Source organism: Bos javanicus, chromosome 25, assembly GCF_032452875.1.
Source record: "Bos javanicus breed banteng chromosome 25, ARS-OSU_banteng_1.0, whole genome shotgun sequence".
NCBI classification, from domain to species: domain Eukaryota; kingdom Metazoa; phylum Chordata; class Mammalia; order Artiodactyla; family Bovidae; genus Bos; species Bos javanicus.
The window spans coordinates 27040654-27065732 of NC_083892.1; the positions used below are offsets into that span (position 1 = coordinate 27040654).

The 25079-nt window shown below is 53.8% G+C and overlaps 1 protein-coding gene across 5 annotated transcripts; it reads left to right on the plus strand.

Moving 5' to 3' along the window:
• The first annotated feature begins 1668 nt into the window (after window positions 1-1668).
• SETD1A (SET domain containing 1A, histone lysine methyltransferase) lies at window positions 1669-25006 on the plus strand. 5 transcript variants are annotated; one of them, XM_061401714.1, is made up of 19 exons: window positions 1669-1758; window positions 2544-2708; window positions 2911-3006; window positions 4752-5022; window positions 6605-6726; window positions 6961-7190; window positions 7477-8323; window positions 8481-9263; window positions 9772-9948; window positions 10070-10157; window positions 10929-11086; window positions 11217-11304; window positions 12592-12933; window positions 20041-21099; window positions 21525-21697; window positions 21790-21900; window positions 22081-22200; window positions 23945-24082; window positions 24178-25006. In XM_061401714.1, exons 2-19 carry the CDS (start codon window positions 2559-2561, stop codon window positions 24349-24351), a joined length of 5127 nt encoding a protein of 1708 aa, XP_061257698.1. In that variant the 5' UTR covers window positions 1669-1758; window positions 2544-2558; the 3' UTR covers window positions 24352-25006. The 5 variants fall into 5 exon arrangements, with proteins under 5 accessions (XP_061257698.1, XP_061257699.1, XP_061257703.1 ...); XM_061401715.1 differs by having other exon boundaries at window positions 1707-1797; XM_061401719.1 differs by having other exon boundaries at window positions 1707-1797; window positions 12646-12933.
• The last annotated feature ends 73 nt before the right edge of the window (window positions 25007-25079 follow it).

Sequence of the window (25079 nt, forward strand, 5' to 3'; positions counted from 1 at the left end):
TTTATTTAGCCTATTTAACTGCTTTAACAATCACCTCAAGAGACAAGTCTTGAAAGCCACACAGCCAGTCAGGGAAAACTTGGACCACCTTTACTATCACAAGGGGAACCTTTCGCTTGAGAAAAGGAGTATCTTTCAATGAGGACCAGAGAAAGAATCTGATTTCATTACCCCTGTTTCCATTGTAAATTTATTTCTTCAGCCTCATTTTCCTTAAATTTGTAAAGGGTCCTAAGCCTCTCCCAGAAGAGTTCTTTTGGTGTTGAGATTTTGGACAAATCGCTTTTCCTATTCCTTAAAATTGTGAATTTACATGAACCAGGCCTCAGGGGCCTTTCCTGCACTGTTTTAACGCCTACAATAGTTCTGCATAACAGTAATTAACATCTATTTTCAGAAGAAGAATCTGAAGCTTTATGAAGTTAGTGACTTGCCCAAGGTCATACATCAAAAAGTCTGGAACTTAGGGCATCCCCTCAGCTCTGATAGTGCCTGGGAGTGCCATTACCCTGAGACCAAGAAAGCTGCGTCCAAGCCTAAGAAAAAGAGTGCCGATCATCAGGGCGACCTCAGCCCAAGTCTCAGGTTTAAGCCTGGGCTGGTGCTGCCCTCGAGCGGCGGGACTGCGTAAGCGAGGCGGGGCAGAGGGTTGCACAACTGAAAACGGCGGGCACTGGGACCATGATAATCTGGGAAATCAACCAGCCCACCCTAGTTCAAGTACGACCTAATTTACTGTTTTTTACAGGACTGGTTCAAGATCCTTTAAGACCCACCCTTATCACATAACTTTGACACCGACTAAGATTTAATCACTAATGGCGGGCCAGTACAGGCAAAGTGCGGCACCCTCTGCCGGCCTCACTGTCCCCTATCTGTCAAATGGGCATGTTAAAAAACTGCCCAAATAGGATAATGGGAGGAAAACGTTCCTTGCATTACGTGAGGCGCCAAACAGCCTGAGTCACCGTTGTTGGTGGTATTTTTCCATTTCCTGGGCGCCCCTCCCAGCCCGCCCGGGTTTCCGAGGGTCCTACAGGAAGCGCCCCGGCGACGCCGGGCTCCGCACGCTGACCACGCCCTCTGTGCGCGGAGCCTTGGCCCCGCCCACTAAGTAATTCGCAGATTCGCTAGGCCGGCTCCTCCTCGGAATTTCTCGGGCCTCTCCATACTCGGCTGAAAATTCTCATCGGACTCCGTAACCATTTCCCCCAGGTCGGAACTGAGCAGTCCTGTGAGTTGTGCTAGTGAGAAAGATCCAGGAAAAGTGACCGACTCTGCCAACAGGGCTTGGCTAACCAGGCATTATTTTCTTGACTCCACCAAGGCTGGTGAAGGGAGGCAACAGCTGAGGCCAAGACTTGTGGCGAATCTGCAGCCTTTCAGACCTTTGATCGCTTAAGGAAGGGGCAGAAAAGAGGAGCAAAGGAGCGCGCATCCCGTCTACCGATTCGCCCCGCCCGCCTGACGAATCTGCGCCTGTTCAACGCGCCACTCAAATCTCCCCAGCTCTGGCTGGCCTCCTCCCCTTCGCCCCGCCCCCTTTTCCTCTGGGATTAGTCGCTGCTTTCAACGCCGCCGATTCGTCAAGGGTCCCAGGCCAGAGCAGCTGGATAGTCGCGGTGAAGTCCATTCTCCGGGGGATGCGGCCAAACTCCAGGCTCACTGGGCCGCAACTCTTGAGCTTCATAGGCCGCCGGCCGAGGCGAAGCCGCTATCCTCGGCCCCGTGGGTCTCCCGGAGTCGCCCGTGGCGAAAGTGCGAATGTAGAAGCTGTGCCCGCTGGGCCTCGCGCAGGTGGCGGTGGTGTTTGGTGCGCGCGCCGGGGAGGTGGTGGTGGGGGGGCGCCGCCGCCGCCACCGCTGCGGGGCCGGGTCTCGCGCTGTCGCCGCCGCCGCCGCCGCCTCGCGCCGCTGAGGTGCCGCGCGGGGTGGGGGGAGGGGGAGCCGCTCGCCGCGAGCGGGTGAGTGGGGCCGCGCCGCGCGTGCGCGGAGATGGGGGGGCAGAATGCGCCGGGGCGGGAGGAGAGGGCAGCGGCGCGCGTTTCCCCCACCCCCCGCTCGGATTCAGGGCCGAAGCCGGGTCTCGGGCTCGGTCTCGCGGTGTTTCCAACGCCCCGAAGAGGTGCCACTTCTTGGCCAGAGGATTGGGGCGCGGGGACGGGAGCGGTGTGTGGGAGCGGGAGCCGGGCTTGGCCTGGGCCGCTGGCCGGTGAGGAGGCGGGAGGGGGCGGGGCCTGCCAGGGGGCGGGGGAGGGGTCTTGCGCCGAGGCCAAGTGGGGCGCGCGCTAGGGAGAACGGGAAGGTAAGGGGGCGCGAGATGGGCCTGGGGGCCAGAGGGGAGAGTTGGGAGGTGGAGAGAGGATGGGGTGTTATGGTGAAAGAAGGTACTTGGGAGAAAATCTGGGGGAGCCTCGGGTCATGGTGAGTGAGGTATGGAAACTGAGGTAATGAGTTACCTGGAGTCGGGGCTAGTCAGTGAGGGGCAGCAAGGGAGTTGGGCCTAAGTCGTGAACCCCTTTGCTTATCCCTCTTTCCTCGCAGTGTAAATGAGCAAAGATGGATCAGGAAGGTGGGGGAGATGGGCAGAAGGCCCCGAGCTTCCAGTGGCGGAACTACAAGCTCATCGTGGATCCTGCCTTGGACCCTGCCCTACGCAGGCCTTCTCAAAAGGTGTACAGATATGATGGAATCCACTTTAGTGTCAACGTGAGTGTCCCAGGCCTTCCCCAGATCTAGGGAACTCAAACCCGATCTCCTCTGTTATCTCTGCTCATAACCTAGAACCTGCATTCTTTAAAGTGGGCAACCAGAACCCAGCTTTCTTGCTCATGGGTCTCCAGAGGGGCTCTAGAGATCAACACTGTGGTTTCACCTTGAGCTGTCTCTCTGTTCCTGATTATTTTCCTAGGACTCAAAGTATATACCAGTGGAGGACCTCCAAGACCCCCGTTGCCACGTCAGGTCCAAAAACAGAGACTTTTCCCTCCCAGTCCCTAAGTTTAAGGTACGTTTCTGCTAATCTCCTAGTGTGGTGGCCCTTGGAGGGTGTGGGGGCTCCATCCTGGTAGTCTAGTCTTAATGTAGCATAGGGAAAGGGGGTTTTCCTAGTGAAAGAGTCTAATAACAGATCTAATAATTTCTGAGGCTATGAGACTGAGTTGTTGTGGACAGGAGGTGTGTTTATTTTCTAGAAAGGTATAGGTTAGGTGTCCCAAAAAGGGTGTTAAACTTTTTGAAGGATGAAGACAGGTCAAGCTGCTACACCTATCACTGTGTACCTCTAGACCGTGCATAGCAAAATAGTACCCTTTGTGTTACCCCAATTTCTCAGTTAAGGGGAGTGACAGTGCCAGGGACTCCATCCCTGGAGTCCTCTGTTCTGTCTCTCACTCTGTGTTTTTTCCTCAGAGGATTCCCATGTCTTTGTCCAGGCGGGATACTCATCAGTCCTTGGAGGACTGGGTCTAGAAAACTGGTGGTTCTTAATCTCCTTTGTTAACTCTTTATTCTTCCTTTTTAATAAGTCACTTGTGGGGTTCCCACATCCCTCTTTTTTCACATTGTATACTTTTCCTGGACAATGTCTTTCCCATCCACAACTTTCACTATTACTGAAGTGTTAATGACTTCCAGATCTCTTGAAACTCCAGACTTATTTGCCTGGTGGAGGGACAGCTCCATCTGGAGGTCCCAAAGAAATCTCAAGCTCAGGAGATGTAAAACAATTATCTTCACCCCCTTTGTCCTGCTTTTCTTTCCATTTTCCTTTTGCTGATGAATGGCAACACCGTGTACTCAGCTGCACAAGCTAGAAACCTGGTGTCATCCTGTGATTCTTCTGTCCTTAATCTGTCACCAAGTCGTGCTGACTCTTTTTCTAAACACATCTCTCTCTTTTTTTTAACATTAATTTTTCTATTTCTGTTGCCATTCCTTTAATACCGAGTCTTATGTTCACTTTCCCTGGTTTCCCTGCCTCTGTTCTCTTCTCCGTTTATTGCTGTCATGCGTCTCTTTGGTTTTGCTGTTATCTTATTTTACTTTTATTGGCAAGTTCACATTTTTGTGCATCGGCATGTATGATTACTAGTCTGGCCAGCCTCATCTCCTGCCTCAATAGTGCATACCTGTGCCCTCTCGTACTGTGCGCTTTGCAGTTTCTAGGCGATGCCAAGTTATTTTACAGTTGTGTGCCCTACAGGTCCTGTCATTATGGTGAACTCCTGTTTATCTGAAAAGTCCAGTATGAATGACAGCACCTTTATGAATTTTTCCTGCCTCCTCTCTGAGCAAAGGTTTCGTTCTCTGGGCTCCCAAACACCCCGTCTACACCTTTGTTGACACTTGTTGTGTCACGTTGTGATTGTGTGTGTCTGTCTGTCCTGTCTGCATTTCTGCATAGAACTCTCTCTTTTCTCCATCTTTGTATTCCTAGTGCCCCGTCCTTGGGAATCACTTAGTGAAAGCTGAGCTAGTGAATTATTTCCATATAACTGGTTCTTTCTATGAATGTTTTCACTTTGTACATTTCTTTTTCTGGTTCTTGCCATCATTCTGTGCAGAGAATTCAGGGAAGAGAGGGGTCAGGACAGACGTATCCTTTGTTGGGACCCCCTTCCCCATCCCCTTGCCTCTTGATTTCTCCATTCTCTCTCTCTCAGCCTCATGGATCTCGCTAAAGTTTCCCAATGGGGCAAGGCGTGGTGATCAGTAGTGAGACTCCAGACTTAACTCCTGTCCTCTCCACAGCTGGATGAGTTCTATATTGGACAGATCCCACTGAAAGAAGTGACATTCGCAAGGCTGAATGACAATGTGCGGGAGACCTTCCTGAAGGATATGTGCCGAAAGTATGGTGAGGTGGAAGAGGTAGAGATCCTTCTCCACCCCCGTACTCGCAAGCACCTGGGCCTGGCCCGCGTGCTCTTCACCAGCACTCGGGGAGCCAAGGAAACAGTCAAAAACCTCCACCTTACCTCCGTCATGGGCAACATCATCCATGCCCAGCTCGACATCAAAGGTGAGGGCTCTCTCGCTTGCTGCCCAGGGTTGGGCTCCGACGGAGATGGTAGGGGCCTGGCAAGTAGTCAGATCCATGATTTCTCCTCTGAAACTCTTGGGCCACGTGTTTCTCACGTCAGAATTTTATAGAGAGATTATGGTACAGATACCGGCTTCTGCGTGTTGACTCTGTCAGGGTTGGGGCAGCACCCTCTGGTTTAATGTATGACTGTATTTTGTGAGAAACAATCTGAAGAGTCATACTGGGTAGGATGAATAAAAACGATGGTAAATAGCCTCAGGTCAGGTTTTGGCACCAAGTTCTAAAAAACACTAGGTTTTGAGTTTTTTTGGTTTTGAAATTTTAGATGAAGAATTAGGGACATATATAGGTGAGTGATGGGCTTCCTTGGTAGCTTAGATGGTAAAGAATCTGCTTGCAGTGTGGGAGATCCGGTTTTGATCCCTGGATTGGGAAGGTCCCCTGGAGAAGGGAATAGCAACCCACTCCAGCATTCTGCCTGGGGAATTCCTTGGGCAAAGGAGCCTGGTGGACTACAGTTCATAGGGTCCCAAAGAGTCAGACACGCCTGAGGGACTAAGCAGCAGCAGCTGAGGTGAGTGAAGCAGTCTGGACTTCTGTGCTAAGTAGCAGTAGGGAGGGGTGGGGACTGGCAGCTGTCTAGTGGCATCTGAAGGTGCTAGCTATTAGCTGACACTAGCCAATTTGTCGGAGAAGGCAATGGCACCCCACTCCAGTGTTCTTGCCTGGAGAATCCCAGGGACGGAGGAGCCTGGTGGGCTGCCGTCTATAGGGTTGCACAGAGTCAGACACGACTGAAGCGACTTAGCAGCAGCAGCAGCCAATTTGTACATGGGGATGAAGACTAGCAGATTTTTAAGCCAAAAATCCAGTTTTTTGTGTGAAATCTCGTGGGTTTTGTTTTTGTTTGAGATATTTGTTTATTTGGCTGTGCCCGGGTCTTAGTTGCGGCATGCAGGCTCTTTAGTTGTGGCATGCAGACTCCTAGTTGCAGCATGTGGGATCTAACTCCCTGACCAGGGATCAAACCCGGGCCCCCTCCCTTGGGAGTGCATGGTCTTATCCACTGGACCACTGGAGAAGTCCCAAACTAGTGGGTTTCTCCATCACCCTTCCCAATACTTTAAGTGATTGTGTAGGGCAAATAAATCACAGTGGTGGGCTGAGTTTAACCTTCAGGCTGCCATCATACTGCTGTAGTTAATAGGATGAGGAGGATGGTGGGGGCCAGCTTGAGATGACTGGGTTTGAATTCAGGTTTCACCACTCTGCAGGTCAGTTTTCTTTAAGCCTGTACGATAGAGTTACGGATGCTTTTCTCTTCTGGTGATTGTCGAACACAGTAACAGACATTAGAAGTATTTTTGTAAACTATTAAGGGCCATTTGGTATGTTGTTTGTAGTAGTTACCAAGTAGAGACTAGGTAGCAGAACTTAAAGCTCCTAGACTCCAAGAAATCTTAGCAAATTGAGGCCTGAGGAAAAAGTGGGAATACAAAATCTGAAAGGAGTTGTTTCTTCCATCTGAGTCTCTCAGTTCCCATTCTCTTCCCTCCAGGTCAACAACGAATGAAATACTATGAACTGATAGTCAACGGCTCCTACACCCCTCAGACGGTGCCCACTGGGGGCAAGGCCCTGAGTGAGAAGTTCCAAGGCTCTGGTGCAGCCACGGAGACGGTGAGAAGCTCGTAGTTGGCGACGCCCTTGCCCCACGGGCGCAGTACTTAGACGCCAGGGGCAGCCTTTGGGCAGTTCCGGACTTCACTGTTAAAGTATAGGAAGAGCCAGAGAAAGGACGCCTCACTGGTTTCCAAAAGCAGGGGATCGGGGTTCTTGGTTTGGTGAAGGTCATGTTGTCAAATGGTGCTTGACCTCTTCTGGTTTCCCCCTACCGCACTCTCTCCCCCCCAGACTGACTCCCGCCGCCGCTCCTCGTCAGACACAGCTGCCTTCCCGGCAGGCTCGGCTGTGGTGGGCACTCCCGGCAATGGCACCCCCTGCTCCCAAGACACAAGCTTCTCCAGCAGCCGACAGGACACCCCGTCTTCCTTTGGCCAGTTCACCCCTCAGTCCTCCCAAGGAACCCCCTACACGTCTCGGGGCAGCACCCCCTACTCTCAGGACTCTGCCTACTCCAGCAGGTGCAGCAGAAAGCCCCTCTGAGACCCCCAGAGGCGGGGAGCTGCCTGGGAAGAGGAAACCCAAAGTCTCAAAAGAGGGAGTTGGGGATAATTGGTCTTATTGGTTCCTTGCGGATTCAGCCAACACACCCCTGTCCTCGGGGAATTTACTCTGTGGCTAGGAACCCAACAGCCATTAGATCTCCCTTTGGGGGCAGTGTAGAAGGGCTTTGGGTGCTGATGGCCGGGGGAGTGGGGTTTGGTCATACAGAGCTGCACTCCGCTAACCGCTGCACATTTCCTCCAGCACCACTTCAACCTCCTTCAAGCCCCGGCGGTCAGAGAACAGCTACCAAGATTCCTTCTCCCGCCGCCATTTCTCCGCCTCTTCGGCCCCCACAACCACCTCTGCCGCCATCTGCGCCACCACTGCAGCCACCGCCTCCGCCTCCTCGTCGTCCTCGTTGTCTTCGTCCTCTTCGTCGTCCTCTTCGTCCTCCTCCTCTCACTTTCGTGGTTCCGACTCAAACTACCCAGCATATTACGAAAGCTGGAATCGCTACCAACGCCATGCTTCCTACCCACCCCGCCGGGCAACTCGGGACGAGCCCCCCGGGGCCTCTTTTGCCGAAAATACCGCTGAGCGCTTCACGCCATCCTACACCTCCTACTTGCCCCCCGAGCCCAACCGGCCTGCTGACCAGGACTACCGGCCTCCTGCCTCCGAAGCTCCACCCCCAGAGCCTCCAGAACCTGGTGGAGGAGGGGGCGGCGGGGGGCCCAGCCCCGAGAGAGAAGAAGCTCGAACCTCCCCGCGCCCAGCCTCACCGGCCCGTTCTGGCTCCCCAGCCCCAGAGACCACCAACGAGAGCGTGCCCTTCGCTCAGCACAGCAGCCTGGATTCCCGCATTGAGATGTTGTTGAAGGAGCAGCGTTCCAAGTTTTCCTTCCTGGCCTCTGACACCGAGGAAGAGGAAGAGAACAGCAGCACAGGCCCGGGGGCTCGGGACACAGGGAGCGAGGCCCCTTCTGGGTCTGGTCACGGGCCCTGCACACCCCCTCCAGCCCCGGCGAGTTTTGAGGATGTGGCACCTACAGGGAGTGGAGAACCAGGAGCTACCCGGGAGTCGCCCAAGGCCAATGGACAGAACCAGGTGAGTTTGGGGCCTGCCCACGAAAGTGCCTGGAATCTGGGAGAGCAGGCTTGGGCCCAGGGGGAGAAGGAAGGGAACTGGGCAAGAGAACAGAGATTTGGGGAAAAGTCCACAGAACTGGCGGTAGGCTCCTGTGACCGTCCTTTGCGCCCCACAGGCTTCTCCATGCTCTTCCGGAGAGGACATGGAAATCTCCGACGACGACAGGGGCGGCTCACCCCCTCCGGCCCCGACACCCCCCCAGCAACCTCCACCCCCTCCGCCGCCACCTCCCCCACCCCCCCCTTACCTGGCTTCCCTTCCCCTTGGTTATCCTCCCCACCAGCCTGCCTACCTCCTCCCCCCGCGACCCGACGGGCCGCCGCCTCCCGAGTACCCCCCTCCTCCTCCGCCACCCCCCCACATCTATGACTTTGTGAACTCCTTAGAGCTCATGGATCGACTTGGGGCTCAGTGGGGAGGAATGCCCATGTCCTTCCAGATGCAGACCCAGATGTTAACTCGGCTCCACCAGCTGCGGCAGGGCAAAGGATTGACCGCGGCCTCAGCGGGTCCCCCCGGTGGGGCCTTTGGGGAGGCCTTCCTCCCATTCCCACCCCACCAAGAGGCGGCCTACGGCCTACCATACGCTCTGTACGCTCAAGGGCAAGAAGGCCGAGGGGCATACTCCCGGGAGGCCTACCACCTGCCTTTGCCTATGGCAGCCGAGCCCCTGCCCTCCTCAGTCTCAGGAGAAGAGGCCCGGCTGCCCCCCCGGGAGGAAGCAGAGCTGGCCGAGGGCAAGGCCCTACCCTCGGCAGGCACCGTGGGCCGTGTACTGGCCACCCTGGTCCAGGAGATGAAGAGCATCATGCAGCGAGACCTCAACCGCAAGATGGTGGAGAACGTGGCCTTTGGAGCCTTTGACCAGTGGTGGGAGAGCAAGGAAGAGAAGGCCAAGGTGAGGCCCAGTGCCTGGGACTGGAGAGACCAGGGCTCCATTGGTGGAAATAGACCTCTGGCTTCTTCAGGCTACACAGCTCAGAAAAGAGAGGTGGTCAGGGTGAGTGGAGAGACTAGGTGCTCAGTGGTCCATACAGCTGAGCACAGGGGGGTTGGAGGGTACCCAGAACAGTAGAAAAGGGAGGCGTCTGAAGAGTGGGAAGAGCTTTGTCCTGGTTCCACCGCGGCAGACGAAGCCCGTAGTCTCTCTGGGCTTCACTCTGCAGTGTCTCCATTTGTAGAGTGGGAGTGATAGCAGCAGCTTTGTGAGACTGGTAGATGGAGTGAGCGGACTGTTGAGAAGATGCCTGTACAGGGGCTGGTGGAGGGAGGTGTGGCGTAGATGTGTGTCAAATGGAGAAGTGAGTGGATGCCTTTCTGTATTCCTGGGGCCTGGGAGTAGTTCTCAGGCAGGAGGCAGGAGGGAGCGCCTGGGTTCTGGGGCTCAGTCCCCCTACTGCCTGCAGCCATTCCAGAATGCAGCTAAACAGCAAGCCAAGGAGGAGGATAAAGAGAAGACAAAGCTCAAAGAGCCAGGCCTGCTGTCCCTCGTAGACTGGGCCAAGAGTGGCGGTACCACCGGCATCGAAGCCTTCGCCTTTGGATCAGGACTGCGAGGGGCCCTGCGGCTGCCTTCTTTCAAGGTACCCGGAATTGTGATCTTGCCTGGTTGGGTGGGGAGAGAGTTGAAAGCGGGGTTCCCTTCCTTAGAATAAGGGTGGTTGGGAACCATGAGTGTTTGGGTTTTCTCTTTTCATCTTGTAGGTAAAGCGAAAAGAGCCTTCGGAAATTTCAGAGGCCAGTGAGGAAAAGAGGCCCCGGCCTTCTACTCCAGCTGAGGAAGATGAAGATGGTGAGTAGGTCAGGTGAAGGAAAAAGGGGAAAACAGTCTGCTTAGATTCTAATGGCCTTCCCTGGTGGCTCAGACGGTAAAGAATCTGCCTACAATGTGGGAGACCTGGGTTTGATCCCTGGATCGGGAAGATTCCCTGAAGAAGGGAATGGCTACTCAGTCCAGCATTCTTGCCTGAAGAATTCCAGGGACAGAGGAGCCTGGCGGGCTGTAGATTCTGATAGGAAACCAAGAGGCAGGGGTGAAGGGGTGAAGGTGTCTTGAGGGCAAGAATCCAAGTGAAGATTTGAAACAAAGTTATAATAAAGCAGCTCTTTGAAATGTGAAGTTAGGTTATCCACCCAAAGTTACCATCTAATGCTTAAGCCTGCTTGCACCCTTCTTATCAGTCTAAGTCTGAGCTGTATAGCTTGATGGCTTCTGTGGCTGGGAAACTTCCTTACTGAATCTGGTCTGCTTCCCTGGAGACCTGTTGACTTTAGTATGACTTTCTTGGGCCAGATATTAAAAGAAATCACCTCCCTCTTTCACCCAGCCCAGGAAAGGATGAAAGATAAAATGGGTCCAGTGTGTTTAAAACTGTGTAAAGTGTGAAGGAACTCTGCAGTTTGTATGTTTCTCTACTGAGCCTCCGCTTCTTGTCTGTGAAACAAGGTCTGTGTTATGGGACTGTGAGAAAGGCCAGTGGTTGTGTGTGAAGAGCTCCTTTCACCAGATGGGGCTGTTACTGCTGGTGGTAAATTGCGCTACCTACCCCTCTTCTGGACCTAGATGCTGAGCGAGAGAAGGAGGTTGGAGAGCCAGGCCGTCCGGGGACCAAGCCCCCGAAACGAGATGAAGAGCGAAGCAAGACCCAGGGCAAGCACCGCAAGTCTTTTGCTCTGGACAGCGAAGGGGAGGAAGCATCCCAGGAGTCCTCCTCAGAGAAGGTGAGGAGCCTGCGTTCTGAGTTCCTGCCGCCATAGCCAGCTTCTCTCTGCGCTGGAGCCCCGGTGGCCACGCTTCCTAGAGGACCAGTTGTTCTTCCCCTGTTAATTCCCAATTGTCCCTTTCCCTAAGGATGAGGAGGATGAAGAGGAAGATGAAGAAGATGAAGAGCGTGAGGAAGCCATGGATGCTGCAAAGAAGGAGACAGAAGCATCAGACGGTAAGCACCCAGGGTGTGCAGTTGAATCCTGGGAAGGGAGAGATTCACCCACCCGTCCAGCCCTTTCCTTGCCCGTGTAACCTGCCCGCTGGATCAGCTAGCCATCTTTGCCTTCCCCCACACAACCGCCTTTTAGCCTCATTCTTTGGAACCCTTGGCCCACTGCAAACAACACCCAGAATACTGCCTCCTGCTTTCCTCTGAAACAGGCCCTCCCATGAAGACAACCCAGCGTGGCCTGTTTCTCTTCCCAAGATAAGGGGGCTGCCTTTCCTGCTGCCCCTGCTGCTGCCACACCGTGCCTTTCCCGCTTTAGGCACTGCTCTTCCCGTAAAGCCGGGCCACCAAGCTCTGTCAGCTTCTTCCCCTGCCTGCAGCTGCTGTCACTGAAGCCAGCTCTGTGCCTCAGTTGAACACGTGTCTGTCCTTTCGCATTTATTGAGGCCTGGGTACATGGTTCAGTCTCTCTTCATTCCTTTCTTCAGAAATAGATGCTGAGGCCCCGTTGTGAGCCAGGCACCGTTCTAGGTATTAGGACATAGCAGTGACCAAGGCAGAGGTGGTTCCTGCTCTTCTGAAGCTGGCGATCAGCCAGAGGGGAGGCGGGCACTTGACAAACAAGTGGACGAATAGCAGCACTTCCAGTGGAAAGACATGCTTTGAAGAAAATGAACTAGATTTATGGGGTCGGGAGGAACAGGCTCAGGGAATGGGGGAAAGATGGGCTCTTTTATAGCTGATGGTAAAGAGATGTCTCCGAGTGGTGCCATTTGAGGCCAGAATTGTAAGAACGATGGTCTGAGAGCTTCCATCTCAGGAGAGCAGAGGACAAAGTCATCCGCTAAGAGTGAGGGGCACAGACCCCTTCACATCCATGTGGTCACCAGTTCCCGTCAGTCTTACCGCCTCAGTGTCTCTTCCAAGGGCACCATCTTCTCTTACCTATGACGTCCCCACTCAGCCCCCAGGTCTGCTGGGCAAACTCCTCCTTGTTCTTCTTGACATCAGCATTTTCTTCACAAGGATGCCTTCCCTGATTTGATCCACCAGGCAGAATCCGGGCCTTCCCATTGCCTGCACTGTGCCACCCCACCCCCCAACCCTTCATACTGGAATTTATCACACTGTAGGCCAATCGTGTGCCTCTCCATCTCCTTGTGGGTAGGAGTCCCCAGCACCTAGCACGGAGCCTCACATATCCCTAGTAGTGACTCAGTGAATGAACCCACAGCTTGACTAAGTGAGGGGTCTTCTCACCTCGCCTGACTCCCCGTTCTGGATTTCCAGGCGAGGACGGGGAAAGCGATTCGTCCTCCAAATGTTCTCTGTATGCTGACTCAGATGGTGAGAACGATAGCACGTCGGACTCTGAGAGCAGCAGTTCCTCCAGCTCCTCGTCTTCTTCATCCTCTTCGTCTTCATCCTCGTCCTCCTCCTCCTCATCTGAGTCCTCCTCGGAAGAAGAAGAGGAAGAGGAGCAACCAGCAATCATACTCGCAGCATTGTCGCCCCCTAGAGATGTCCCCACGCCCCTGTCAGCACCTGCAGAGGAGCCCGAGCCAGAAAGGGTTGAAGACTCCCCAGTCACACCTCTCCCCGAACAGGAGAAGTCTCCTGTGAGACCTGCAGGTAGGTGGTGGGGAGCTGCTGTCGAAGTCTTTGTGTATGTGTGTGTCTGTGTTCATGGGAATGGTGGGGTTGACATTTATTAATTGTATGCACATGTGTGACTTCGTTGGAAAACATGCAAAGTTGCCCAGGAGTCACCTTCTCCTGTCACTCGTCCCTTGGAGAGACATTTATGGCCTGACACACTTAGATCACACTGCCAGAAACAGTTTTCTGAGACGGACCAGGTGTTTGGCTACTAAAAACAGAATGGTCTCTTCTCAAATAAGTTAAGGAGAGAATTCCCAATTTAGTAAATTTCTCCTCCTCATTTTTTCTTAAGCCTCTTCCTTAATGTGTAGTATATACCTGGGTTTAAATGGACAGATTGGATAGATGATAACTATTAACAACGTGAACTGAGAAGTTAATTCTGTCTTTGCTTTTCTTTGTGAATTTGTACATTCAGTTGTCATTTTATATCACACATGTAATGTGTCTTGCTGAGTGAACTGTTGTTTCAGGCAGTAGCTACTTATTTATTGAATGGGGGCGAGGGATAGGATAGTGTGCACAATAGGCCCTGTTTTCACCCTCATGAAACTTACCATCTGTAGGAAGAGACAGTTTAGTCTCTCCTTAAAAAAATACTTAAGAAACTCTGTGACTACAAACTGTAAGGGCCATGAAAGAAAAGTCTGGGTACTTTGAGAACCTGAGCACATCTGTGAGGAAGTCTTCCCTGCTGAAGCACCACTGGGCTAGAATCAAGCCAAGGCAGGCAGGAGAGTGTGTGCAAAGGCCCTGAGGCAGAGGAAATGGTGTGCTCGAAGATAAAAAGGAAAGCTAACCTGGGGAGTGAGAGTAAGGGGGAGCTAGGGTGGCCTAAACTGAAGAGATGAGCAAGGACTGAATCATGGAAAATGAATAAGCCTTGCTAAGAATGTGGGCTTGATGTTGAGGGCATTCGAATGCCATCAGAAGACTGACGTGATTATATCCATGTTTTGAAAAGATGCAGTGCAGAGAAAACTTGGAGAGGGGCCAGAGTGTATGCAGGGAGATTAAGAGGCTATTGCAGTAAGGCAGGCGGTGGTGGTTAATTTGGATTGCTCTCATGATGGCACCCCACTCCAGTACTTTTGCCTGGAAGATCCCATGGACGGAGGAGCCTGGTGGGCTGCAGTCCATGGGGTTGCTAGAGTCGGACACGACTGAGCGACTTCACTTTCACTTTTCACTTTCATGCATTGGAGAAGGAAATGGCAACCCACTCCAGTGTTCTTGCCTGGAGAATCCCAAGGACAGGGGAGCCTGGTGGGCTGCTGTCTATGGGGTCTCACAGAGTCGGACACGACGGAAGCGACTTAGCAGCAGCAGTAGCAGCATGATGGAATTAACTCACTTTTCAAGTTCTGCTTTAGAGATGTGTGTGGCCTTCCAGAAATCTCATTTGAACCTTGTTGGGAATTTGTGGTCTGAGACAGGCAGTGAGCACAGGAAGACCTGTCAGCATTGATGCACCCTGTTCTGGTCCAGATCCCGTGAGAGGAGGAATCGAGGCACTGATTAACCCTAAGACACCTTTCAGCCTCTTGAAGTCCTTGGGTGACAGAAGAGCCAATGGGGTCGCAGGTCAGGGGGTATTAATCGCAGTTCTCTTTGGGAGGGTAGGAAGAAAAAGCCGGATGTGATCAGATCTGCGTGTCAGGAGGATCATTTTGCCAGAAGTGGGAGGATTTCTAAGAGGTGAAGAAGGAAGTGGGACAGCTGAGAAGGTTTGAAGGGATGTGGGTGAGCGAAGGGCCTGAACCAGAGCGGGGTGGTTACAGTGAGGATAGGGTGCGGGGAGCGGAAGTGGGAGGAGGGTTTGAGAGAAACTTAGGAGCCAGAACCTCTCGGTTAAAGTACTTACCAGGAAAGGAAACTCAAGGAAAGCCAGAACTAGGGAGAAGTCTGATGCATTTAATTGGGGTCAAGTTTCATGTGCCTCTGGGACCTCCGGGTAGGAACATTGAATGGGCAGTTGGATCAATAGATCTGAAGCTCTACACCTGAAACTGTCACAACCTTGTTAGTCAACTATGCTCCAGTATAAAATAAAATGTTAAAAAAGAATAGATCTGAAGCTCTAGAAAACAGTAGGTGGGAAATGCAATAGGTATTTGTAAGTAGAGGTGTGAATACATGTGTATACCTTGGAAGGATGTATGGAATGAGAGAAAGGGGCCAGAGCCTAACTGTTTTATAAGAGATAGTGGGCAGAGTGGAGCCAGAGGAGACTGAAAAGGAATGACCAGAGAGGTGGGAAGGAAACCTGAAGCTCAGGGTATCAAAAGGAGATTGTGGCCTGTATTTTTGGAAGGCCTTAAAAGGAAAAGTGAGTGTTGGATTTGTCAGTTAGGAGGTCACCAACTTATGAAATTGATAAGCTTACCTTGCCTTATCAATTTCAGTAGTGTGGCTCAAGTTAGAGGGTGTTAAGGAATAAGGGCAAGTGACAGATAACCATTCTTTTGGTAAGGGTAAGCTATGCTCGTGGAAGAAGAGAGTTGAGGGGGATGGTACCTAATGTTAGTGAACGTTTCTTGAGTAGGTCCCATGTGCCAGACTCTAGGCCTAGTGCATTGCAAATATCACTTTCTCATTTACTCCTCATAGCATCCCTGCTCCTCCCATTTTACAGATGAGGAATGTGAGGCTTAGTGAGATGATCAAGGTTTCCCAGCCGGGATTGGAGAGATGGCAGAAAAGTGCAGGGTTGATGGAGGGTTAGTTTTTCAAAGTAGGTGAGACTTGAGTGTGTTCATACATTGAAGGGAAAAGAGAGCAAGTGGAGGGACCAAGAGAGAGAGGAATACTTGCTGGAGTGGCACACCTGGGGAGGCGGAGGATGGACTCTGTAGGTCAGATGCAGATCTCTCTGTAAATGGGGAGACAGGAAGTTGTGGGGTCTTTGCCTGAAGGCCACCTTTTCCTCTCTTCAGTAGGAAGGCAGGACATTTCTTTTTACTGTGTGTGTATATGTGTAATTTATTTATTTGGCTCTGCTGGGTCTTAAATGCAGCACTGGGGATCTTTAGTTGTGGCATGTGAACTCAGTTTCAGGATGTGGGATCTAGTTCCCTGACCAGGGATCAAATCCAGACCCCTTGCCTGGGGAGCACAGAGTCTTAGCCACTGGACCACCAGGGAATTCTCAGGCAGGACATTTCTGAGAGTGAGGGGGCACAGGTGGAGCATGGAACGTTGGGGTGAAGGAAGAGAGATGGGTTGGGTGGATTCCAGGTTAGGTAGAGGTAGTGGAAGGCTTCAGAAAGTAGCGTGAAAGGAGAGGACAAAGCAAGGGCCCCTGTGATCTGAAATGACCAAGAGTGAAGTTAGTTTAGGGGGAAGGTGATGGGCTGGAGGATGATAGGGGATGGGAAATTGAACAGGCATGATGGGGTGAAGTGAAAGGACTTGGAGAACTGTGGTCAGAGGATAGAGGTCAGAGTCACAGTCTGAGGTGGAGGGATGAGATCAGGTGTGTAACTGGTGGAGGGTAACTGAGGATGAGTGCCTATGAGAATCTGGCGAATAGGTGGGCTGTCAGAGCCCTCCAGTAGGTAGATGGCAGAGGAGAGGAAGATGAAGGCCTTTAGAGAATGGTAGGAGAATCTGAGCTACCAAGGACACGACTGGATAGAGACCTGTGTGGTCTGATGGCCAGAGCCTGGAGAGGACTGGTCTGGTGGATCCCAAAGACGGGGGCCTGGACACCTTTAAATCTCGACTTTCTTGTCTTCCCATCTGGTACATTCTGCTCTGCTGCACATGGTCGTCCTCTGCTTCTCCATTCCAGCAGAATATGTCTGCCCCACAGACAGACCGCCTCCTATCTTGAATCCTTATCCCCGGGGAAGTTTCTAGTTGGGATGGCTTGGGTCACACAGCCATCAGTTAGTGACGGCCTCGGGGCAGGAAGTGGGGTAGGTCATACAGTATAAACATTGGCTTCTGGGAGTTGTATCAAGTGGGCAGGTACCCCGAAAGTTGTCTCCCAGAATTATGAAAGGCATGGCCAGCTTTCTTTCAGGACGGGGAGCAGAAGGGAAGTCTCTGGAAGAAGCTGTGTTGGGGGAGGGATTGGGTTTTCTCCAAAACCAGGCTGCCAGGGGACACAGTAGGCTAGGGTGGGAGGTTGGGGCAGAGGAGAGGGCTGCCCTGGAGCACAGGAAAGGGTTAGACAGGAGAGGACTTGTAGGAACTAGGGGACTGGAGAGCAGCACCCAGGGCCTCACTAGCTTCAGAGCGTGGGTTGCTCCTGGCTGACAGCCCGGGGGTGTCTGGAGCCTCGAGAGACAGGAGGCTGGGGGGATGTTGGTTGAGGCAGTGGAGGCATGTTGATCACTGCCTGCTCAGGCCAGACCTGGTGCTGGCTGCCCTTGAGCTCTGTGGATGGTAGAGCCAGATGTGGAACCATGGAGTCGCAGGCCAGAAGGTACAGAGCGGCATGGAGCAGGAGATAAGATCCCAAACTCAGATCCCAGGCTGCCCTGGGGCACAGGCCTTGTGCTGCCACTTGCTACCTGTGTGATTGGGCAGATTATCAACCTCCCTCTGCCTTGACTTTGTAAGATGGGGTTAATAATAGTACTCACATCATTGGCTTGTTGTGAGGATGAAGAGAGTATTTACTATAGTGAAAGGCTTGGGTTAGTGCTTGGCACAAAATTCCAGCTATTAATCTGGTGCAGCAAATTTGAAGCTGGCAATTGAGAGCTACCAGCCTTCTGGTTCTGAGAAGACATTAGCAGTACCTGAGGAAACTGGGTAAGTCTTCACAACGGTAGTGGCCTTGAGCTGGATTCAAAAGCTGTGTCCAGGCTTTCTGGATGGGCGAAAGGAATGAGGTGTTCTGAACAAAGGGACAGGGCCTTTGCTCACCTTTTGCTCACCCCCTGAGCTGCTGCTGTTCAGGCACAGCCCTCTCCCAGGGGCTGTCCTGCAGACCTGACCCATCCCTGTGAGGCCAGTCCATGGCCTCGCCCTTTCATTCTAGGCTGTAGCCAAGGATGTGAGCAAAGGGCCAGGGGCCTGAAAGGCCGTGCCTCTTTGAATGGCATACACGTTTGTATATGTAGATTTAGAAAAGGTTTCCAAAGCCAAAAAAGTGTAATTTCATTGACGTGAAGGAAAAGCCCAAATAAAGTACCACCTCAGCTTCTTCCTTTCTCATTGGGTAAGACTCCAGTACAATTTTATAAAGCCTTTTGATACAAGATTCAGTTTCTTACACTGTATGTATTTTAACCTCACAGAACAAAGAATATTGTTTGTAGTCAAAATAATGGATACTATAATTCTGGGCAGATCTGGGCAGTTGCATCCTGGTTACAAAATGCAGCTGGCAAAAAAGTTGTCTGATGTCTGTCTGATTGTTGGATGAGGTTCTGTCACTACCAGTCTTGGTCAAAAAAAAAAAAGACCAGAGTCCAAGTGTTGAGTTGAGGCGCCACCCTGCCCTTCAGAGTTGGCGCTGCCCCGTGTTTCATGTGATTGTCTCCTTGGACCAGAAGTTCTAGGAGGGCTTCAAAGGTGTTTGCCTCATACCCGACATAGTTAAAAGTGAAGTCGCTAGTCACATCTTACCAGACTCCTCCGTCCATGGGATTTTCCAGATAAGAATACTGGAGTGGGTTGTCATTTCCTTCTCCAGGGGATCCTCCTGACCCAGGGGTTGAACCTGGGTCTCCCACATTGCAGGCAGATACTTTACCATCTGAGCTACCAGGGAAGCCTTCCCATAGTTCAGTTCAGTTCAGTAGCTCAGTCGTGTCTGACTTTGCGACCCCATGGACTGCAGCACACCAGGTATTCCCATCCTGTCCCTGTCCATCACCAACTCCTGGAGTTTACTCAAACTCATATCCATTGAGTTGGTAATGCCATCCAACCATCTCATCCTCTGTTGTCCCCTTCTCCTCCTGCCTTCAATCTTTCCCAGCATCAGGGTCTTTTCCAATGAGTCAGTCTTCACATCAGGTGGCCAAAGTATTGGCGTGTCAGCTTCAGCATCAGTCCTTCCAATGAATATTCAGGACTGATTTTCTTTAGGATGGGCTGGTTGGATCTCCTTGCAGTCCAAGGGACTTCAAGAGTCTTCTCCAATACCACAGTTCAAAAGCATCAATTCTTCAGCGCTCAGCTTTCTTTAAGATAGTCCAACTCTCACATCCATACATGACCACCGGAAAAACCATAGCTTTGACGAGACGGACCTTTGTTGGCAAAGTAATGTCTCTGCTTTTCAATATGCTATCTAGGTTGGTCTTAACTTTTCTTCCAAGGAGCAAGCATCTTTTAATGCAGTCACCATTGCAGTCACCATCTGCAGTGATTTTGGAGCCCAAAAAAATAAAATCTGTAGCTGTTTCCATTGCTTCCCCACCTATTTGCCATGAAGTGATGGGATAAGATACCATGATCTTAGTTTTCTGAATGTTGAGTTTTAAGCCAACTTTTCCACTCTCCTCTTTTACTTTCATCAAGAGGCTCTTTAGTTCTTCACTTTCTGCTATGAAGGTGGTGTCATCTGCGTATCTGAGGTTATTGATACTTCTCCCAGCTGTCTTGATTCCAGCTTGTGCTTCATCCAGCCCAGCATTTCTCATGATGTACTCTGCATATAAGATAAATAAGCAGGGTGACAATATATAGCCTTGACGTACTCCTTTGCCGATTTGGAACCAATCTGTTGTTTCATGTCCAGTTCTAACTGTTGCTTCCTGACCTCCATACAGATTTCTCAGGAGGCAAGTCAGGTGGCCTGGTATTCCCATCTCTTTAAGAATTTTCCACAGTTTGTTGTGATCCACACAGTCAAAGGCTTTCCCATAGTTAGTGCTTAGGAAGTGTTTGCAGAAGGTATGAATGAGCAGATGCCAAATGCCTTCCTAATGAGGCCATGGCAGGTGGGAGAGGCCAGTGTGTCTGGTGGAAGGTGAGGAGCAAGGGCGGCTGGGGTGTGGACTCCCAGAGGAGGCTGGCTGGTTGCCTGCCTCCAGCGAATTTCCGTCATCAAATGCATCGGATCACATTGGCTGAGAAGCTGACCCTCGCCCTTCTTTGTGCTTCCCTCCCCAGGTTCCACTGAGGAACCGCCTTCCAGTGCGCCCCAGCCTCCCCCAGAGCCACCAGCTGGACCCCCGGCCCCCACCCCCCGCCCCGACGATCGCCCCTCCTCTCCCATCCCTCTCCTACCCCCACCCAAGAAACGCCGGAAAACCGTCTCCTTCTCTGCGGTGGAGGAGGCACCAGCCCCAGAGCCTCCCCCCGCCGCCCTGCCACAGGCCAAGTCCTCCGGCCCTGCCTCTCGCAAAGCCCCCCGGGCTGTGGAGCGGACCATTCGCAACCTGCCCCTCGACCACGCCTCTCTGGTCAAGAGTTGGCCCGAGGAGGTGTCCCGAGGAGGCCGTAACCGGGCCGGAGGCCGGGGCCGCTCCGCCGAGGAAGAGGAGGCTGAACCGGCCACAGAAGTGGACCTGGCCGTGCTGGCTGACCTGGCCCTGACCCCAGCACGGCGTGGCCTGCCCGCTCTGCCCGCCGCCGACGACTCGGAGGCCACGGAGACACCGGACGAGGCCGAGCGCCCGGGTCCCCTGCTCAGCCACATCCTCCTGGAGCACAACTACGCCCTGGCCGTCAGGCCGCCGCTGCCGCCCCCGCCGCCACCCTCCACGCCTGCTCCTCGTCCCTTGGAACCCGTTCCGGCCCCCGCGGCCCTCTTCAGCTCCCCGGCAGACGAGGTCCTTGAGGCCCCGGAGGTGGTTGTGGCCGAGGTGGAGGAGCCAAAGCAGCCGCCACAGCAGCAGGAGGACGGAGAGGAGGAGGAGGAAGAGGAAGAGGAGTCGGAGTCATCGGAGAGCAGCAGCAGCAGCAGCAGCGACGGCGAGGGCGCCACCCGGCGGCGCAGCCTCCGTTCGCACACGCGGCGCCGGCGGCCGCCCCCGCCCCCCCCCCCGCCGCCGCCCCCCACCTTCGATCCCCGCAGCGAGTTTGAGCAGATGACCATCCTCTATGACATTTGGAACTCGGGCCTGGACTTGGAGGACATGAGCTACCTGCGGCTGACGTACGAGCGGCTTCTGCAGCAGACTAGTGGGGCCGACTGGCTGAACGACACCCACTGGGTCCAGCACACCAATATCCTAAGCCCCAGAGACTGGCCTCGGGACAGGGAGACAGGCCTGGGGGTGGAGGTCGGGGGGCCTCCCTGGGGTCGCTGGCTAGGCACTGCCCTCCTGCGATCATTCCTGGGTCTGTGTTTACTTCCTTCCCTGTCCCGTTCTCTGCCACGTTCAGCTTGGGTATTTCTCCTCTGGCTGCCAAGTCACCATTTCTCTGTGTTTCATGCGTGTTTTCTGCCTTCTCAAGTTTTGGTGGCAGAAAAGGTGGAGTTTAAGACATTTCTGTCTGTCCTATCTTAACAGTGAGTAAGCTCAGGCCTCCAACTAAAGCCAGTCAGTCACCCTTTCCATGGGCTGGGACTGGGCGGGGGGTAGAGAGGGGAGCAGAGCCCCAGGGATCTGGCTGGGGAGCACCCGGTTCTCTTCCTTGACACCCTGCACTCACCAACCTGAGCACTCCGAAACGCAAGCGGCGGCCCCAAGATGGGCCCCGGGAGCACCAGACAGGCTCAGCCCGCAGTGAAGGCTACTACCCCATCAGCAAGAAGGAGAAGGACCGGTACCTGGACGTGTGCCCTGTCTCGGCCCGGCAGCTGGAAGGAGTGGATACTCAGGTGAGTCTCTGCCTGGGCACCTGCCCAGTGGCAGCATCTTCTTTCCATGAGTTCTTATGTCACTTACCTCCTCCCGGGCCTGTTCCTCACAGGGGACTAACCGCGTGCTTTCGGAGCGCCGGTCAGAGCAGCGGCGGCTGCTGAGCGCCATTGGCACCTCTGCCATCATGGACAGCGATCTGCTGAAGTTAAACCAGCTCAAGGTGAGGGAGGAGTGGGAGCTGAGGAGGGCAGGGGCACTGTGGGAAGGTGGCATCACGGAGACCCCTAGGGGTGGTCCGTGCACGAGTGGCCAGAACACTTCTGCCCCGGAGGTCTGAGGAGCGGCCAGCGGCTGGGTTGAAGGGGATTCCCAATGGCACAATCTGCCTTCTGCCCTCTAGTTCCGGAAGAAGAAGCTCCGATTCGGCCGGAGCCGGATCCACGAGTGGGGACTGTTTGCCATGGAACCCATCGCCGCTGACGAGATGGTCATCGAATACGTGGGTCAGAACATTCGCCAGGTGAGGCTCCAGCCCCTGACCTGACACCAGAACCACCCAGCCTTTGGGTGAAAGCCCATGCTCTCACCTGGCTCCCAGACTTAGCCAGTGACACCTGCCTGTTTTGTTCCCCTTCCTTCCTTCAACAACTAGTCATGGGTACTAGTAAACTAGCTTCCCTGGTGGCTCAGCAGTAAAGAATCGGCCTGCAGTGCAGGAGACGTAGGTTCCATCCCTGAACTGGGAAGATCCCCTGGAGAAGGAAATGGCAACCCACTCCAGTATTCTTGGCTGGGAAATCTCATGGACAGAGGAGCCTGGCAGGCTGGGGTCACAAAGAGTCAGACATGACTGAGCAATTAAACAGCAGCTGGTAAACTAGATGTTAGTGATCCAGTAACAAATACTGATGAATATTATGTCTCCCTTAAAGACCTCATGGTTTAGTGGGCAAGACAGGTACTGAACGGGTAACTCCAGTGAAGAATGATGCTCAGTTGATATGAAAGGAGATGTTCAGGGGGGCAAGGGCAGTAGGAGTGACCTTTAAACCAGAAGCTGAATGATGCTGAGGCATCCCAGGCCCGAGTTAGAGGACAGGGTGCTCCTCAACGTAGGAGGCATAGGTAAAGGCCTGGAGGCAGGATGGTCTTAGGAGCACAAGGAAGTCACTGGGAAAACTCGGGCCAGTGGCAGCAGAGTGAGGCCAAGGGGCCAGTGGAGGCCAGATGCCACAGAGCTTGGGAGTCGTGTTAATAAGATTGGACTGATGGTGAGAGAAGTTGCCGTGAAGCAGTAAGCAGGAGAGGATTTGGAGGTTAGTAAGCTCCATCTGACTGCCGTGTGAAGCGAGAACTGGGTGGGGCTGTTGCAGAGATCTGGACCAAAGGTAGGGGTGGCCTGGACAGGCAGTGGGTTTCAGGTAGCTGGCAGAACCAGGCAACCAGTTGGTTCTGAAGATGGAGGGCAAGGGCTGAGGCAAGACGGTTTCTCTGGGCACTGCCTTTAGCAGCTGGGAGTAGGAAAGGCTGCCAGCAAAGAGGAGGAGCGGGTGTGTGGTCAGAGGCCTCCGGTCAGTGCCCAGGGGATGTCTCATGGGTGACGCCCAGCAGTTCCACTGAGGTGGATTTTGGCTGGAGATAGGAGTTTGGGAGGAGTCACCCCACTTAACTGGCTCTCGAAGGCCTGGAAGAGAGTGAGTTTGCCCAAGGGGAGAGTGCAGAGGGTTTTTCTGGCTGATTACTGGGAAACGAGTTACTCCTCACATGAGAATGTGGGCCTTGACATGGACAGCAGCAGCTGTAGGTCCTGATGTGGAAAGAGGGTCCTGGGAGAAGAGATGAGTAGGGTTCAGTCCATGAAATAACCACTGTCATCTCAGGAACCGTCCCAGCCCCCGAGAGTCTGGGGAATCCTCCATGGGCCAGGCAGACCCCCCCCAGGAGGAGCCAGTGGCTGCTTCTCCTGCCCCGTGGCCAGTGCAGATTTCCCTGGGGTCCTTCCTCTGGGTGCCTCTGTCATGACAGCAGCCAAGGGTATTGGGAGGTGTTCGTCAGAGGAAGTCCTGGAAGCAAACTCCGAAGTCAGCGCTTTGGGGTAGCAGGTACTGGAGGGAGATCTGTGGATTCAGGACAGGCTGGCGTGGCTCCCGGGCTGGCAGCTGGGGGACCATCTAGACCCCTGATCGCAGGGGCCAGTGGAGTCCAGCCTGGCCTGGCAGGAAGCTGAGGGGCAGCCCCCTGACCATCACCCCCTGTCCCGTTAGATGGTGGCCGACATGCGGGAGAAGCGCTACGTGCAGGAGGGCATTGGCAGCAGCTACCTGTTCCGGGTAGACCACGACACCATCATCGACGCCACCAAGTGCGGCAACCTGGCGAGGTTCATCAACCACTGCTGCACGGTGCGCTGGCGGGGGCCGGGCAGGGGGTGGCGGGAGGGTGCAGGGCAGGAGCTGGGGCGGGGCCGGCCGCCACTGACGCTGCCCTCGGCCCGCAGCCCAACTGCTATGCCAAGGTGATCACCATCGAGTCCCAGAAGAAGATCGTGATCTACTCGAAGCAGCCGATCGGCGTGGATGAGGAGATCACCTACGACTACAAGTTCCCGCTGGAGGACAACAAGATCCCGTGTCTGTGCGGCACGGAGAGCTGCCGCGGCTCCCTCAACTGAGGTGGGGCAGGACTGGTGCCCTCACCCCTATTTATTCCCCCTCGCCGCCCTGAGCTCCCAGCGCTCCCAGCCTTAGTGGGCTCAGTGGGGCCCACCTGCCCCTCTTGGAATGTGGGCTTGGGGGCCCTGAGCCCAGCGAGGGGGCCTGAGTCCCTTGAGGCACCTTCTGCGGGACCCCTCTTGCCCCTGCCCTCCCTCCCACCCCCCCCAATTTTTTTTTCTTTGCGGAGAAGAAGCTGTAAATGTTTTGTAGCTGCCAGCAGCTGTTTCCTGTGGAAACCTGGGGTGCCGGCCTGTACAGATCCTGTTCTTGGGGGGCCTCCCAGCCCCCATGCTTTGTGTTAATGGGGACTCCCCCTCTGTGCCCTGCGTGCACCCCTCCCCAGTTTAGGGGTCTCTGGGGGCAGTGGCCATGTTCTCCCCCTGGAGGGGGCCCTGCGCCCCCAGTCCTGGGGACTCCGTGCCTGGAACCCTGCCTCATCTGTTCCTGCCAGACCCGTGGGTCACCCTCCCACCTGGTGTCTGGAAGCTCTGGCTTTGCCAGGCCAGGATGGTGGGGGGCAGGCCCTTCCTGTTGGGCTGGACTGTACATATGTTAATAGTGCAAACCTGACGCCACATTTTTATAATTGTGATTAAACTTTATTGTACAAAAGTGCTTGGTCAGTATCTTTGGGAAGGAGTAGGGTGGGATGGGGATTGAGGACAGAGGGTGGGACAAACGAAGA